Here is a 13,755-nt window from a genome sequence, read left to right as displayed (position 1 = left end):
TAACATCGATAAGTTATTTGTTATTATTTCAAAAATGACATTTGACATCAACATTTTCTCGCTATATATCGATCAGGGACATCTCGTATGTACAAGCAAGTAATGCAGTGATTTTATTACAAATATGCGGCGTTTAGAATATTAAGGGCAAACTAAATAAACGATTTTTTACCGTGATATTTCGGCTGGATCACACCAGCCATCTTTAATTCGTCCGAAGATGACTGATTTGGTCCAGCCGAAATATTAGTCCAAAAAAACCCACATTTATTAGGTATAAATAAATAGATAAAACAAACAGATATCTACTTGATCTTGCGACCAGTGTTATTTGTTTAAGAAGTACATAAGGACTTCATTGCATCGATTTTATCCACTTTTTTAACGTTCTAACAAAAGAAAGTTCGCATCATATTTTAACACCATTTTTTATTAAATTTGTCATTACAAAAGAGTCAAATAAAATCTTCGGTCGTGTAACAACTTCAATTAAAATAAATCAACAGTACATTGCATGTTGTGCTAATTAATAAGTAATGCAACTACGGCGACTATTTTTTATATTTTATTATTTTGTTGTAAAATGACCCAATGCGTTACAACGTGGTAACACAATCAACACATACAACAAGTAAGTGGGAAACGCCAGACCTAAATCAGTAACAGCTCACAATGCTCGATCTAGCTCAATTTATTTTATAAATTTATCACGATATTCAACCCTGAGATTAGTTAAATTTATGATAACCTAATCTGTGATGGTCGGTCAGAATTAAAATTATATAATATTCACTAATCTCGAACTCCCAGACGAGCTTTAGGATTCACTGGTCTTTCATCTTTATTGTGTAATATTTATTATACATTGAAACCACTGAAATAGTTTTGCCATAGCACAAAAAAATTCTAATAAAAATTAAATGTATCGTAGTATAATAATAATACATATTATATGAACCATTTATCTATTTAAATTTTCATGAACTATAACTCTCAATTAATAGGAGTCATTTTGCAGCTGGAGCAAATTTTTAATATGAGTGCATTTTTATATATACAAATTCGAGTCTGCCGTGAAATTCGTATCCGCGACCTTTAGAATTTCAGCTATTTATTTATTATAATAAAATTATATGTGTCGTTATTTTGTTTTCTAAGAATTTATACTATGGAAATCCGAAAACATATTAAGGTCATTGTGAAATTTTATCAATAATTTAATTATTTGGATCAGATTTTCACCACATTTGACATTCATTACACTAAAAACATTCGACTACTATTTATTACGATCTGTGATAAATTATCTTTTGGTGAAACCAATGAGTTTTTATAAATTGCTCAAAAGGTGTGATAGGGTATGTAATAATTAAAATTTTAAAAGTATTAATAAAATACGTAAATTATTGTATTATTTTATTTTTTAAATTTGCACAAGATGCATAATATTTTTTGAAAGACCCTATCCGACCCGCGTGTTTCAAAACGGCAGTGCGCTTGCGCGAACGCACATCCGCCGGCCGCGTGTTGCCACACGCTTCTTCAGTTCGAATCTGTCCCTTGGCGCCACGGCACGCGCCCCCACGTCAGAACTTAACTTTCCGACACACTCTTACCGAGATGAAGTCGTACACGAAGCTCTCATCCAGCACCACCACCGTCGACATGACGTGAAACAGTCCCTCGCAGATAGACGCAGACAGATTCGCTTTCTTTCGCCTTTCCCAGTTCGAGTCTCGCCGGCCAGTGTTGCCAACTCTCGAATATTTACCCTTTTTAATTTATTCTTTTAATTACGCGTTTCGATTCTCTCTCTTTTTTCCTCGCATATGTTTTGTTCTGTCGCCTATTAGTATATTATTATTATTATTATTATCTACATATATAGAAAAAACGTCTGTGATATACTTATTAGCATTAATTTGATTCGCGATGAGATCGAACGGGGATCGGACGAGGAATGGCCATGTGCTCGTTTGGGAGCAACCTGCTTTGGAGGACTACAATGCAGAGCAGAAAACTGGTATTTTTATTATTTTTGTACTAACGATAAAAATTTAAATCTAACCTAACAAAAATATATTTATATGTTTTTCGTAACAACCAGTTTTTTAATAACAAAAATTGCGATGCGCGGCTTTTTAAATTATTACATTATTATTATGAAAAGATCGACAGTAATAATTCTTATTATATGTTTTTCTCATAATAAAATGCAATCTTAAGGAAAATTATTATTATATATAAATAATTAACTTGTTTTTATTTTAAGGAAATTAATGATTGATTCAGTTATTTTTCTACATTATTTAATTATATTTAATGATTAACTTCTCGGCTATTATGGAACTGTGTTGTCACTTTGAATATTCATATTATTTTTAATAGTAATGTACACAATTTCACTTCTTTACCCACCAAATATTTAGAGCTAAAATCACTTTTTTTACTTTAAAACTAATATTTATGATTCATGTCTGTAAATAATTTTAAAATATACTATACTTTATTATATTATATATTATTCTGAATCAATCAAGCTAGTTTAATATTGTAACAAAAATCTTATACAGTGTAATCAGGCTAAAATATTAATTAAATTTTGACTTATATTAACTTACTAAATCAACAAACATTTTCCATTAAAATTAATTTTAATTTTTGTACTGCTTTTAGATGTTGTAGTTTTAACCCCATTTCTTTGACCATCTCTAAATATCTTACGTTAATTTATTAGCCTTCTGATCTTGTTTCAAATTGGTGCCTATTAAAAACATCGTAAATTTTTCTAAAAATAATATAGAACATCCTTTACGCACTTAAATCTACCTGACTGTTTGGAATCTATTTTATTATATTTCAAGCAAAAAAACGCAAATCATTGTATTTTTATATACGATTCAGTTTTTTTATTGCTTCTTAATCATATTTAATTCTGAATTATTAAATATTGATTTAGACGTTTCCATATAACAACACCAATTGTAAAAGTTTAATAAAAAGTATTTTATTGTTAAATTGTATTTACTTAAGATTTGTATCGATACTGACACTGTTTATATTCACTGCATTCAAATAAACACATGAAGTGATTTGATGCATACCTACTATGTATTGATTTTCTTGTGTATACAATAATTGATAGATAAAATTATACTTGCATTCTACACTTGAAATGAAACGGGGGCGTATGTGTGTTTTTATATGTATCTCTACACATCTCTCCATTCAAACAATATTATCATATTATTGGATTCATGAATTAATCATTGCATAGATAGAGAATCGACCTTACGCTTGTTTCAACTGCATAAATGTAATAGGAAGTTAAATGGTGACATCTTATATTTTAATTTGTATTGCAAAGTTGTTGTTTTTTTGTTATGGAATTATACATGGCAATTTATGCATGTTTCTTGAATTTTATATGCGCCTTGTAGCTATACGATGCGTTTCTATTATAGAAGAATTGCAAGAATCTCACTACCGTTAGACCGTTTTGAGTCATTTCTTCGAATTGTTTACCTGTCCTGATGATCTTATCGCTCACCTTTGCATGCCAGGTTCTTATACCCTACTCAACTGCATAGAGAATGATGTTACTAAAAGTTTTATCTACGTGCAGCAATTTGTCTAGAAAAATGTAATCTCCGTCGTAAATTTTAATGGTAATTTCGCTCGCTTGTCAGGGGTGTGCCATTTTTAAGCAATGAGACGGACTTTTTTCTTAGTATCTTATCTTATTGGATATGTTTTTTGTGATTTTTTAAGATAGTGATTCATTAACTAGGAAGTCGTAAAAGTAATTAGAACACAATGATAGCAATTAACACCTACTGGGATAATTGTAACAACACTAGAAGCTAATAAAAATTGTATTTCTTTGCTAGATTTACATTAGTTTTTGGAAATTTAAAGTGAACTGAAACCAGCGGATAATTTACATATAAATCGAGTGGTAAAATATATTTGTAGTTTTATGTTAAGTAGGGTTATCGCTATGAATGGTCTGCTTCTAAAATATCAACTATAAAAAATGCATTTATCGCATTCGCCGTCACTTTTGTTTGCGATAAGCATTTGTCGTTCAGAAATACAGTTTCATCGTCATTTTGTTGTATTGAACTCGAATCTGAACCGAGTTCGTCATCGTTAACGATCGTGTAAAACGAGCTACTTTTCCTTGAAACGTCGACTCAGTGCTTAACTGCTACTTACGAATTCTGGTGAATTTTCTTTCCACTCTCTTTCCGCGCACTCCGCCAGTAGTCAGAAAGGAACGGAAGATCTCTTAGCCCCAAGTCAAATTATTTACACTGCTATATCAAAGTCCGTACCTACATACGTACCTGTTGTCTGGGTTAAAAAAATGGTAATTTATTCCAAGCGACAGACAGGTGCGAGAGCACTTGCGTTTTTACTTGTCCGGACCCTGGAAGCGAGCGTCTATTTAAGTATTTCGTTCATACGGTCGAGATAGCAGCTTAAAATCTGGATTCGCTCTTCTCGGTGATGAGAATCGAGACAGAATTCCAAAGTGTAGACGTAGAAGATTTATGACTAGGAGTATGCCGCCAGTATGGCAATGAAAACAGGAATTTCAATTCTCAGAAGCGCAAGGAAATCTGAACGAATTGCTTTATACTTATAATGAAATGTTTGATCATCCTTAGAATCGATTTTTAGATCTGAACGTCATTGAATGATGTGGTTTTAGCCCTAATTTACCCACGAACTGGATGCTTGCCAGAAATGTCATTGAAATGTATATATACTTCCGGAAAATATTTACCAAAAATAGACCGAATCAAACAAATACATGTGCCGTCTTAAATCAACATTTAACATATCCTTTTTATGTTTACTTTACTTCATATGTACAAATACATATAAAACAAATGACGTCCATAAAAAAGTATGTTCTCAAGCAACTCATCACTATCGATGAAACGTGGATTCAAAATGAACGCACCTTGCTACTTCATAACAATCATGCAAAGGGTGAGGGCCCAATTCCAATATAAAAAAAGAATACAATCAACAATCATATATATTCTCACATATTTTTTTACGATTAATGTCCGGATCAGTTGTCGCCCAAAATATTTACATAGAACACGTTTGAGTTATGACTTTTAATCACCATCTAAAATTCTCAAATCCGCTGTTTATCCTTGCATTGGGTACAATAAAACACGTGTGCCCATGGAATGAAACAAAATTTCATTTGGAGATAAAGCTACTAAAACTTTTCTTTACATTAAATTAAAAAAATCATCTGAAAGTCATTTTTAGTGCCCATATTTGTTTTTGTTTCGTGATTTTCGATAAACATATCCTCGCCATTCTGACTTTTTTGTACATAAAGTGATTTCTGTGTTGACTTTCAATTTACAGATTTTTTCACATTTACAGTAATAATGGATACGTGATCAGTGATAATATTTACATGATTAGTGATAAATATATTATAAATTTAAAATCTGATTAATGATATTAGTTGCAAGTGATCGAGACGTCATATTTTATTTAAACAATTTATTTATATTAAAGTTGGATTCTTTGTAAATTGCATGGTTTTAATGTTTTATTAAAAGAATGTTTTATGAGAAATAGCACGAAGCGTGCAAAAAAAGAAAAAAAAATACAGAACTATGATGAATTTATGATCAAAATAAAAAACACCAAACTGAATTTGTGAGAGTAGTAAAATACTAAGAGTTCTTGCACAGTAATTGATGTAATTGAGTAAAGCATCAAAGGAGAAAGTTCCATAGAATTTGTTGTAACCAGGGCTGTGGAGTCGTTAAAAAAAAACACGACTCCGACTCCGACTCCGATTCCGATATTTACCAACAACACGACTCCACTCCGACTCCGACTCCGACTTCGACTCCGACTCAAAAAAGTTTAATTTTATAAGGTATTTTTGGTGTTTTTCTACACGTTTAATATTCATACGCTATACACATTCATTATTACGCAATTAAAAATTCATAAATTTCATAATTTAAAAAATGCTCGGAGTTGCTCATTTTTCACGACTCCGACTCCGACTCCAACTCCGGCCAAAACACCACGACTCCACGACTCCGACTACGACTCCGACTCCGACTCCACAGCCCTGGTTGTAACTGATAAAAAATTTGGAACACATAAATTGTTCAAATATACATAATATACCAAATATACAAAGTTATCAATCAAAATGGCAAACTTACAAATTAGCGATTGTAAGTATAGTAAAAACGGGAGAAATAAACTTTACAATATAATGTTTATAAATTATACTATTTTATTCATATGCTCACAATTTGCTATAGTGAAAGATGAAATTGACAGGAAGATTGCAACTTTAAGAATGTTCTAGTCCGGACATTAATAGTGTAAATTTAGCAATTAAATTAATGCCAAAAGCAATTAAATAAGTTTTTAACTAACATATCTAGAAATTGTTCAAGATAAGAACCCTTTAGCTCCAAAAATATGGCAAAAAGTCATTGATTAAAATGGAAAATATATATTTGATTAAATATATTTTTTAACTTACAAATAAATTGCAAGGACAGTAAAAATATACGAAATTATATTATATAATATTTATAGATATAGATATCACTTTATTTAATTAAACTAAGTGATGCACATAATTTGGATGAGATGTTTTAATGCATCCACCACATAGTTCGAACTTAGAGCTTTTCAAAACCAGATTTGAACTTCTGACAATACCATCTGGACCAGTTTTACGATAAAAAACTATTTATTCCTGCTCACAATTTACCATATTAAAAGGTGCAATCTGTAGGAAGATTGGAACACCTTAAACCATAACTTGTTTAGAGTTTTTCAGAACTTTCTTAATGGCATAAATTTAGCAGAGTTGAACTCCTGTCATATCTATTAATAAACTACTTATAAAACATGTATTATTTCACTCGCAGCTAACTTCATGAGTTACGCGTGTAAGAGACATTAATAGTAATTTAAATTTTTATTATACCTATTATTTATTAATTTGGTAGATTTAAGATCAAACTTACTTATTATGCTATTCCGGCTGTATATTCTTTATATTTTCTCTATTTCTCGCGCTGTATGCTGTTCTAAGATAATTGTACAATCCAAAACGGAACTCGCAAATTATCTTATCATTGAAAGTAGTTCAGATCTAGCATTCATGGCCATGCACATAATCATTTAAGATATATAGAACAGCATCAAATAATATTCTTTTGAATTCTTTTAAATTTATTTTTAATTTCAAAGCTAAACTTTTTAACGGGGATTTAACTCTATTTAACTGAAAACTTTTATGTTATTAACCTATTGAACTGATCATTGATACAGTTCAGGATGTAATAATATGCATCTGAAATACATATGCATTATAGAAAGCGTCTCATGGCGCCATAGTAGAGCGACATTATTTGTGTAACAGCAGCATAGTTCGCGTTCCGTACACCTTTGCCACCAGACGCACTATACTTAGTCTACTACCACAATAATGTTTTTCAACACACCATCACAGATCTTGGATATTATATTCTCATTTGATCGACAAGTATCTGACATTTTTTAATTGAATTGAACGTTAATGAAGATGGATTGCGCAGTAGAAAATGTATTTACGATGATCTGACGCATCTAACGAGATAATTTTAATCTTGTTTTTTTCTGTAAAAAGTGGCTATTACGATGATTGCCTCGAATTTAACAATCACGAGAATTATCAATAAAAACTGACATCCAAAATTATATACTTCTAGTTATTTTGACTTGATTGTATTAAAATCATACGCACAATAAATTTGTGTTAAAATTATTTTTTTGTATAATTTATTGCGAATTGCGAAATATTCGTAATAAGACATACATTGAAATAAGTTGTTGTATAAGCATTTTTAAATTTACAATTATTTGTTAAGAAATTAAATCGAACAAAACACTAGAAGGTTCAGTATAAAATTGCCATAAAATGCACAAAAATCGTAATCAAATACCTAGTAACACTTGAATACCTGAAGTGTTAAGAACAGTATTTTTTTATGTATGAAGCGTTTACGTATATTACAATAGATTCATCAGTCTCTTTTCTGCACTTGAATTGAAACTACACAATTTATTTTATTGCTTAAAATTTATTCAAAACACTAATATAACTATTTAAAAAATCATATAGTCATACATAAAAATCAGATTAAATTATTATATGCTTACTCTGGTTTTTATTTTTTCATAATTAGTTAATGTAATTAAAAAGCTTTTTTAATTGCACATAAAAACATGTTTTACATTCTTAATGGTGTGACTCTTAGTGTTACTATAAAAAAGTTCTCATGAAATATAATTTATGCTCAGTTTGTATTCTAATAAGTACATTTTTTTGTATATTTTGTTTAATTTTTGTAGCATACCAATATAGAAAACTATATTATTTTTATATTGCTATATTTAAAAGATATATTCAAATATTGAAAATATTCGTAACAACACAATCAATGACTCATAATTAATTACATTGAAACAAATATACAAGGCGTCAGTCAGGGAGAAATAAATATTTTTAGTGTCATATTTTTAAGTTAATGTATATCAACTGCTTATTATTATTATTATTATTATTATTTAGCTAAGCTACAAACCTATTTTTAAATTTTATAAAATGTTTCGTTTGTTTTTAGTTATGACACAAACCTATTTTTAAGTGATTTTTATTATTATTTAGCTAAGATGTATATTTTCAAATGTCTTGAAAATATTATATAGTTTGTCCACATACTTACATTAACCAATTTGTAAAAAAATCTGAAATAGTCTTGAACATAGTACGCAAAATTCACACAGTAACTTGAGAAAAGTAGCAAAGAAATTGGAATATGTTCCCAAGTAATCTTGAGTAACCATTATATTCCAATCTTTCAAAACTAACCGAATAAATAATAATAAATATGCAGTGTAGTATAACTACTCGACAATATAGCGCACAGTTACACAATAAATACTAAAACTAGATTAAAAAAAATTAGTACGTATCAAAAAAATATTTATAACCAAAAAAGTTGAGAGTCGGTATTGATACACTCACTAGCTGCGGTACGTCTCGGTAGTGAGTGACCGACAGCTAGTTTAGTTGAAATGTTTTAATATTCATATGTTTTTTTATTGTATTTAAAAATTAAACCGTATATTTTCATATACAGATTTTCTTAAATATGTATCATACATATACACTTACATACAATTATAGAACGATACAAATTTTTATTGTATAGGTATGCTAAACAAAACATACCTTATATAATCTCTCAGGGCTTGATTGTCATTTTATTAAATCGATATCTTTAATTTAAACAAATGAATCGATTTGTCGACTGAATCATAAAAAAACATATGAAATATATTTTTCCATTAAACGATTTATTATTTTGCGAATGAATATTCCTGTTTTGTATTATTTTCTTATAACTAACGAATCAATCCTGGAACGGAACTAATCTTAATTATGAAGTAGAAAAAAAATTGAACCGTGAGCTCTGACGTCATGAAATTTCTATTAAATCTGGAATGAGCCATTGAGCATTGAAAAATAAATATTATTAATTGTCAAAAATTAATTCCATGTACTACAGGAAAAGATATGTGGGTATTACTGTCGTTCTTTGATTTCAATTACCGTATGTTATGCAAATTATGTTATTTTTTAAATTTCTAAACTAATCATTCATTAAAAAAAAACATAATACACCAGTGTATCGCCAGTTGAATAGTAAATACTGCAAATGAGTTCAGTGTGTGAAAACACTAGGATGAAGCGACATGCATATCGCTTCCTCCTATTTTGTTTTTTTTGAAAAGCAGATGAACAGCAGTACAGAAAACAGAATAGGTACAAACATGGAATTGTCATTATTTGTACTTAAAATATAAAATAAAATTGGCAAAATAAGCAAATCTATAACTTAATGGAATATTAAATTCATAAATTTTAACTGCTTTCTTTTACAAATGTGTTATTTTTTTATAATACAATATTTTTATTATAATGAAAATAATAATATATGTATGTATATATTATTCAGTACAATATTTATGCCACAATTAAGATGTAAAATTACACGCTGATTTATCTATAGATTTTAGAATATTGTATGATTTTAATATATTCTGAATCTTGATAGAAAATTGTACATATTACACATTTAATACATTTAAATCTGCGTTTTGAATTACACATTATAATTAATAATTTTTAAAGTAGAAAAAGTATTTTTTTTTATTAAAATTAAAATTAAAAGTTTTTTTATAAAATAATTTTTTTATATTTTACAATTAATAAAAACTTATAGATTCTAACAAAAGTATATTTACAGCAATATTTTTTATATTGATCCCTATTTTATAGCGATTTTTATAGAAAGCTCATATTTATGTTCGTTCTTATGAATTATTTTAATACAGTAAACACCCCAATAACACGGGGGACCAGAAATTACTCATACATTTTTCGCAATACGTACTTATGAATCAGGCGCGTGTGGTGAGATATTCTCCCTTTGGCTCGCTCATGCATCAAGTAACGGGCACCCAAATAGTACGTCCCAAATTTACCGTGCTATTGGGGGTTCTACTATATGTTTATCGAAATAAATATAAATTATTTATAATAATACTATTTTATAGACGTGTCACATACAGACACTGGTCTTTAGTATCATTTTTATTTTTAAGTGACGATTAATCCGAAATACATGCATGTTTGGTTTACCAGGTGACTGGAGCATTGATAACGCTGCACGCGCAGTTATCGTTGTTTCGAATAATAAAAAGCATACGAATGACACGTTTGAGATTAGGTATGGTTATTTATGACTTTCGAGCAATGTTTCTATTATGGATCGCTTTGGGTTTTTCATCTTCGTTTCTTAGACAAACGTAACTCCAACTAGGTACATTCATTATTGTTTACGCTATTCAGGTGCCACTTTTCCTGTCATTGATTAATTGCACTTTTAGTTTAGTATTGTGTTGTGTACTTATATGTGTGCAAGTGTAAAATAGTTAAGATAGTTAAATAAAACCATGTGACGTTAGTGCAGTCGCTATTTTTTTAGATAAGATTTTGTAGAGCAGTTATTTCTGTATGCAAATAAAAATGTAATTCTTATTTATAATGTTGACAGTCATCCTTTACACATTCTATACTTTATAATTTGAAAGCAGTTTACTTGAAATCTTTTATAAAATAATTAAACCAAAACTGAACGCATTTATCATTATGTTTAAAGTACATAATATATTTATTTTAATTTCACTTCCGCAATGAAGTTGTTTTTTCATAATAAAATAATATTATATTATTATTAATATCAGTTTATTTTCACAAACAGTTTTGCGCTTTGTACACTATCTATCTTTAAGGAAATAATATATAATTCATATTTTCTCTTTCGACACTATGTAAAATATACGAGATTAAAATTATATATATTAGTAATACTAGCACAACGACAGTATGAACTGTAACCGTTGCTATTGACCTCTGACTGCAGTGATAAATATATAGTGCAACTGCACTCCGATAGAAACGATTCAATGCCACCACGTGAGCTAAAACGTTATTATTAGAAGCGTACAAATCTAAATATCAATGTCAAGATCGAGGAGGGGCCATAGCCGGGGGCGAAACATTGCTAGTGAATAAATTTATAAACATATAACCTAATTGTGTCACTAAATTCAACAATACATAAAATAAAATAGAACGAAGTACATACACAATCTCGCTAATAAAATATTGTATTATTGAAAATAGTATAGGTTTAACGAACGCAGAATAATACGTTTGTTTACGTATTACGTTAACTTTTAACAATGAAAATACAGGAATAATTGAACTTTAATTTGTTTTGAAGGTTATGCTGTAATCAGGGTACATTTTACCGCTTGTTCATTGTCATAAATATGTTATTCGAATGGTAATTGAGGAAAATTATGTATATGTGGAAACGATAGGAAAAATTGTGTGATGTAAGCGCAGATTAGTATAAATTATACTGAAAATGCGTTAAACGAGGAAAATGTTGAAATTAACAAGGTGCTCCATAAGTTGCTTTACCAATTAGTTATATTATTTACTACTTGTGTTGAATCGGAAATGTATATACATATTAATACGTATGGAACAGTTGATATCAATATATAGTTTTACTAGCACCTATATTTTCACTAGTAAAAATATATATCTACTGGTGAAAATGTATTCCGATATAATTTCACTGAAATGCCATATTTAAAAAAAAAATATTTTTGGGATAGATTAAAGATCGTTTTCTTAAGATTTATTTGAGAGATTCTGGTTTAGAATCATAGACAGCATTTCACCTTTTTCAAAGGGTAGGGGCATAAATTGACCAGTCAGTGGTCGTTTTTTTTAATATTTTGTTTCATTAAATGACATGCATTTTTATGGCCAAATTCAAGGGGGGGGGGGACAAACCCCCCCCCTACCCAAATCAAATCCATGAGAACACGTTAACACGTAAGTTTGAAACTAGAAGCGATACTTTAAATATATTTAATCAAAAAAATCAAATAAAAAATAGGAGGGGGGTGCTAAATAGCATTTTCGCCCCCAGGCGCAAACTACTCTAGTTATGACACTGCTTAGTAGCGTTGGGATATAATTTATTATATTCTTAACGTAGCGTGTATTTAATGATTCTTTAGAGACTCGCGATTGCGTCCCTTATTCTTCACCGTTGAAGTTAGGACGTCAGCATTTTCTTGCACGAGCCATCCAACTTCTTAATTACCTTTTTTGACGCATGGATGTTTTCCTTTAACAAACACTTGTCTAGTTTTAATGGTTAAAATGATATTATCATGAAGTGATATTTCCATTGAAAAATTGGAATAAAGCCGCAATATTTTCCTAATATTTTGCTGGTTTCATGGGGAAATTCCTCACATAAAAATGTAGTATACTTTAAACCAGGATAACACTTGTAAACAAAAAGCCTATGCACATATGTATGTATACCAAGTTAGACCGTAAACTTAGTACCGCGGAAAATAAACCGCGCATATTATTTGCGGTTATCCATTGTTTTATCATGCAGTGCTGGTAAGAAAACACCAAGATAAGCCAGTAAAGGTATGCGCAAGTATAATACAATTCGATCGTTAAACTGAGAGGCCGCTTTTTGTCAAGGTATTATGATGATTGGCGTGTTTTCTTCGTTTTCAATGGGCATCGCTGATATACGAACCAAGTACCGTTAGCTGAAGCTAGATGCTTGCATAATATATTGATTTTATAAATGTGCGTTATCCAGATAAATATTTACGAGACGTGCTTCCATTGCTTATAAATAGTTTGAGCACGTGTAGGTCCAGATCATTTCTTCATAACTGAACTTGAATGGTGAACATTAGTAATGAATAAGCTGTACAGAAATTTTGCATTTTTTTATGTAACCGTAAGTTTATGAATGTAGATTAGAGTCCACGACTTTTCAGTTGGTATACAATGACTGATACCACTGATCTATCTGCTACAGTACTTTGAAATTGGCTCGTATGTTCAGCATACCTGTCAAAAATGACAGGTACATGTTATTAATAGCCTCACTTCAGTTCCGAGTTGATGAAACGATAAAGCAAAATTTTCGTAGTTGGAACAGACCCAATACAATTAATTGTTTGGTTCGTTAATACAATACAAACAACAATGATTTTGTTTCTTCCTGATCC

At 29.8% G+C, this 13,755-nt stretch overlaps 1 protein-coding gene across 2 annotated transcripts in view; it reads left to right on the top strand.

The window, feature by feature from the left end:
• The window catches only part of Picot (putative inorganic phosphate cotransporter protein picot), a 56,885-nt gene that overhangs the window by 22,825 nt on the left and 20,305 nt on the right, over positions 1-13,755 (top strand). Inside the window, exon 1 of one of the 2 annotated variants that reach the window (XM_088184866.1) lies at positions 1,545-2,023. The exons of the other annotated variant lie outside the window; for it this stretch is intronic. Coding sequence (XP_088040992.1) covers positions 1,933-2,023 — 91 coding nt within the window. The 5' untranslated portion in view covers positions 1,545-1,932. Of the gene's footprint in view, positions 1-1,544; positions 2,024-13,755 lie in introns of those variants that run through there. 2 annotated transcript variants of the gene reach the window in all.

Source organism: Plectrocnemia conspersa, unplaced genomic scaffold, assembly GCF_051122295.1.
Source record: "Plectrocnemia conspersa isolate PC_06_02 unplaced genomic scaffold, ASM5112229v1 ptg000004l, whole genome shotgun sequence".
Taxonomy (NCBI): Eukaryota; Metazoa; Arthropoda; class Insecta; order Trichoptera; family Polycentropodidae; genus Plectrocnemia; species Plectrocnemia conspersa.
The sequence above is the reverse complement of the archived record's forward strand: the minus strand, read 5'-3'. Positions and strand labels throughout refer to the sequence as shown.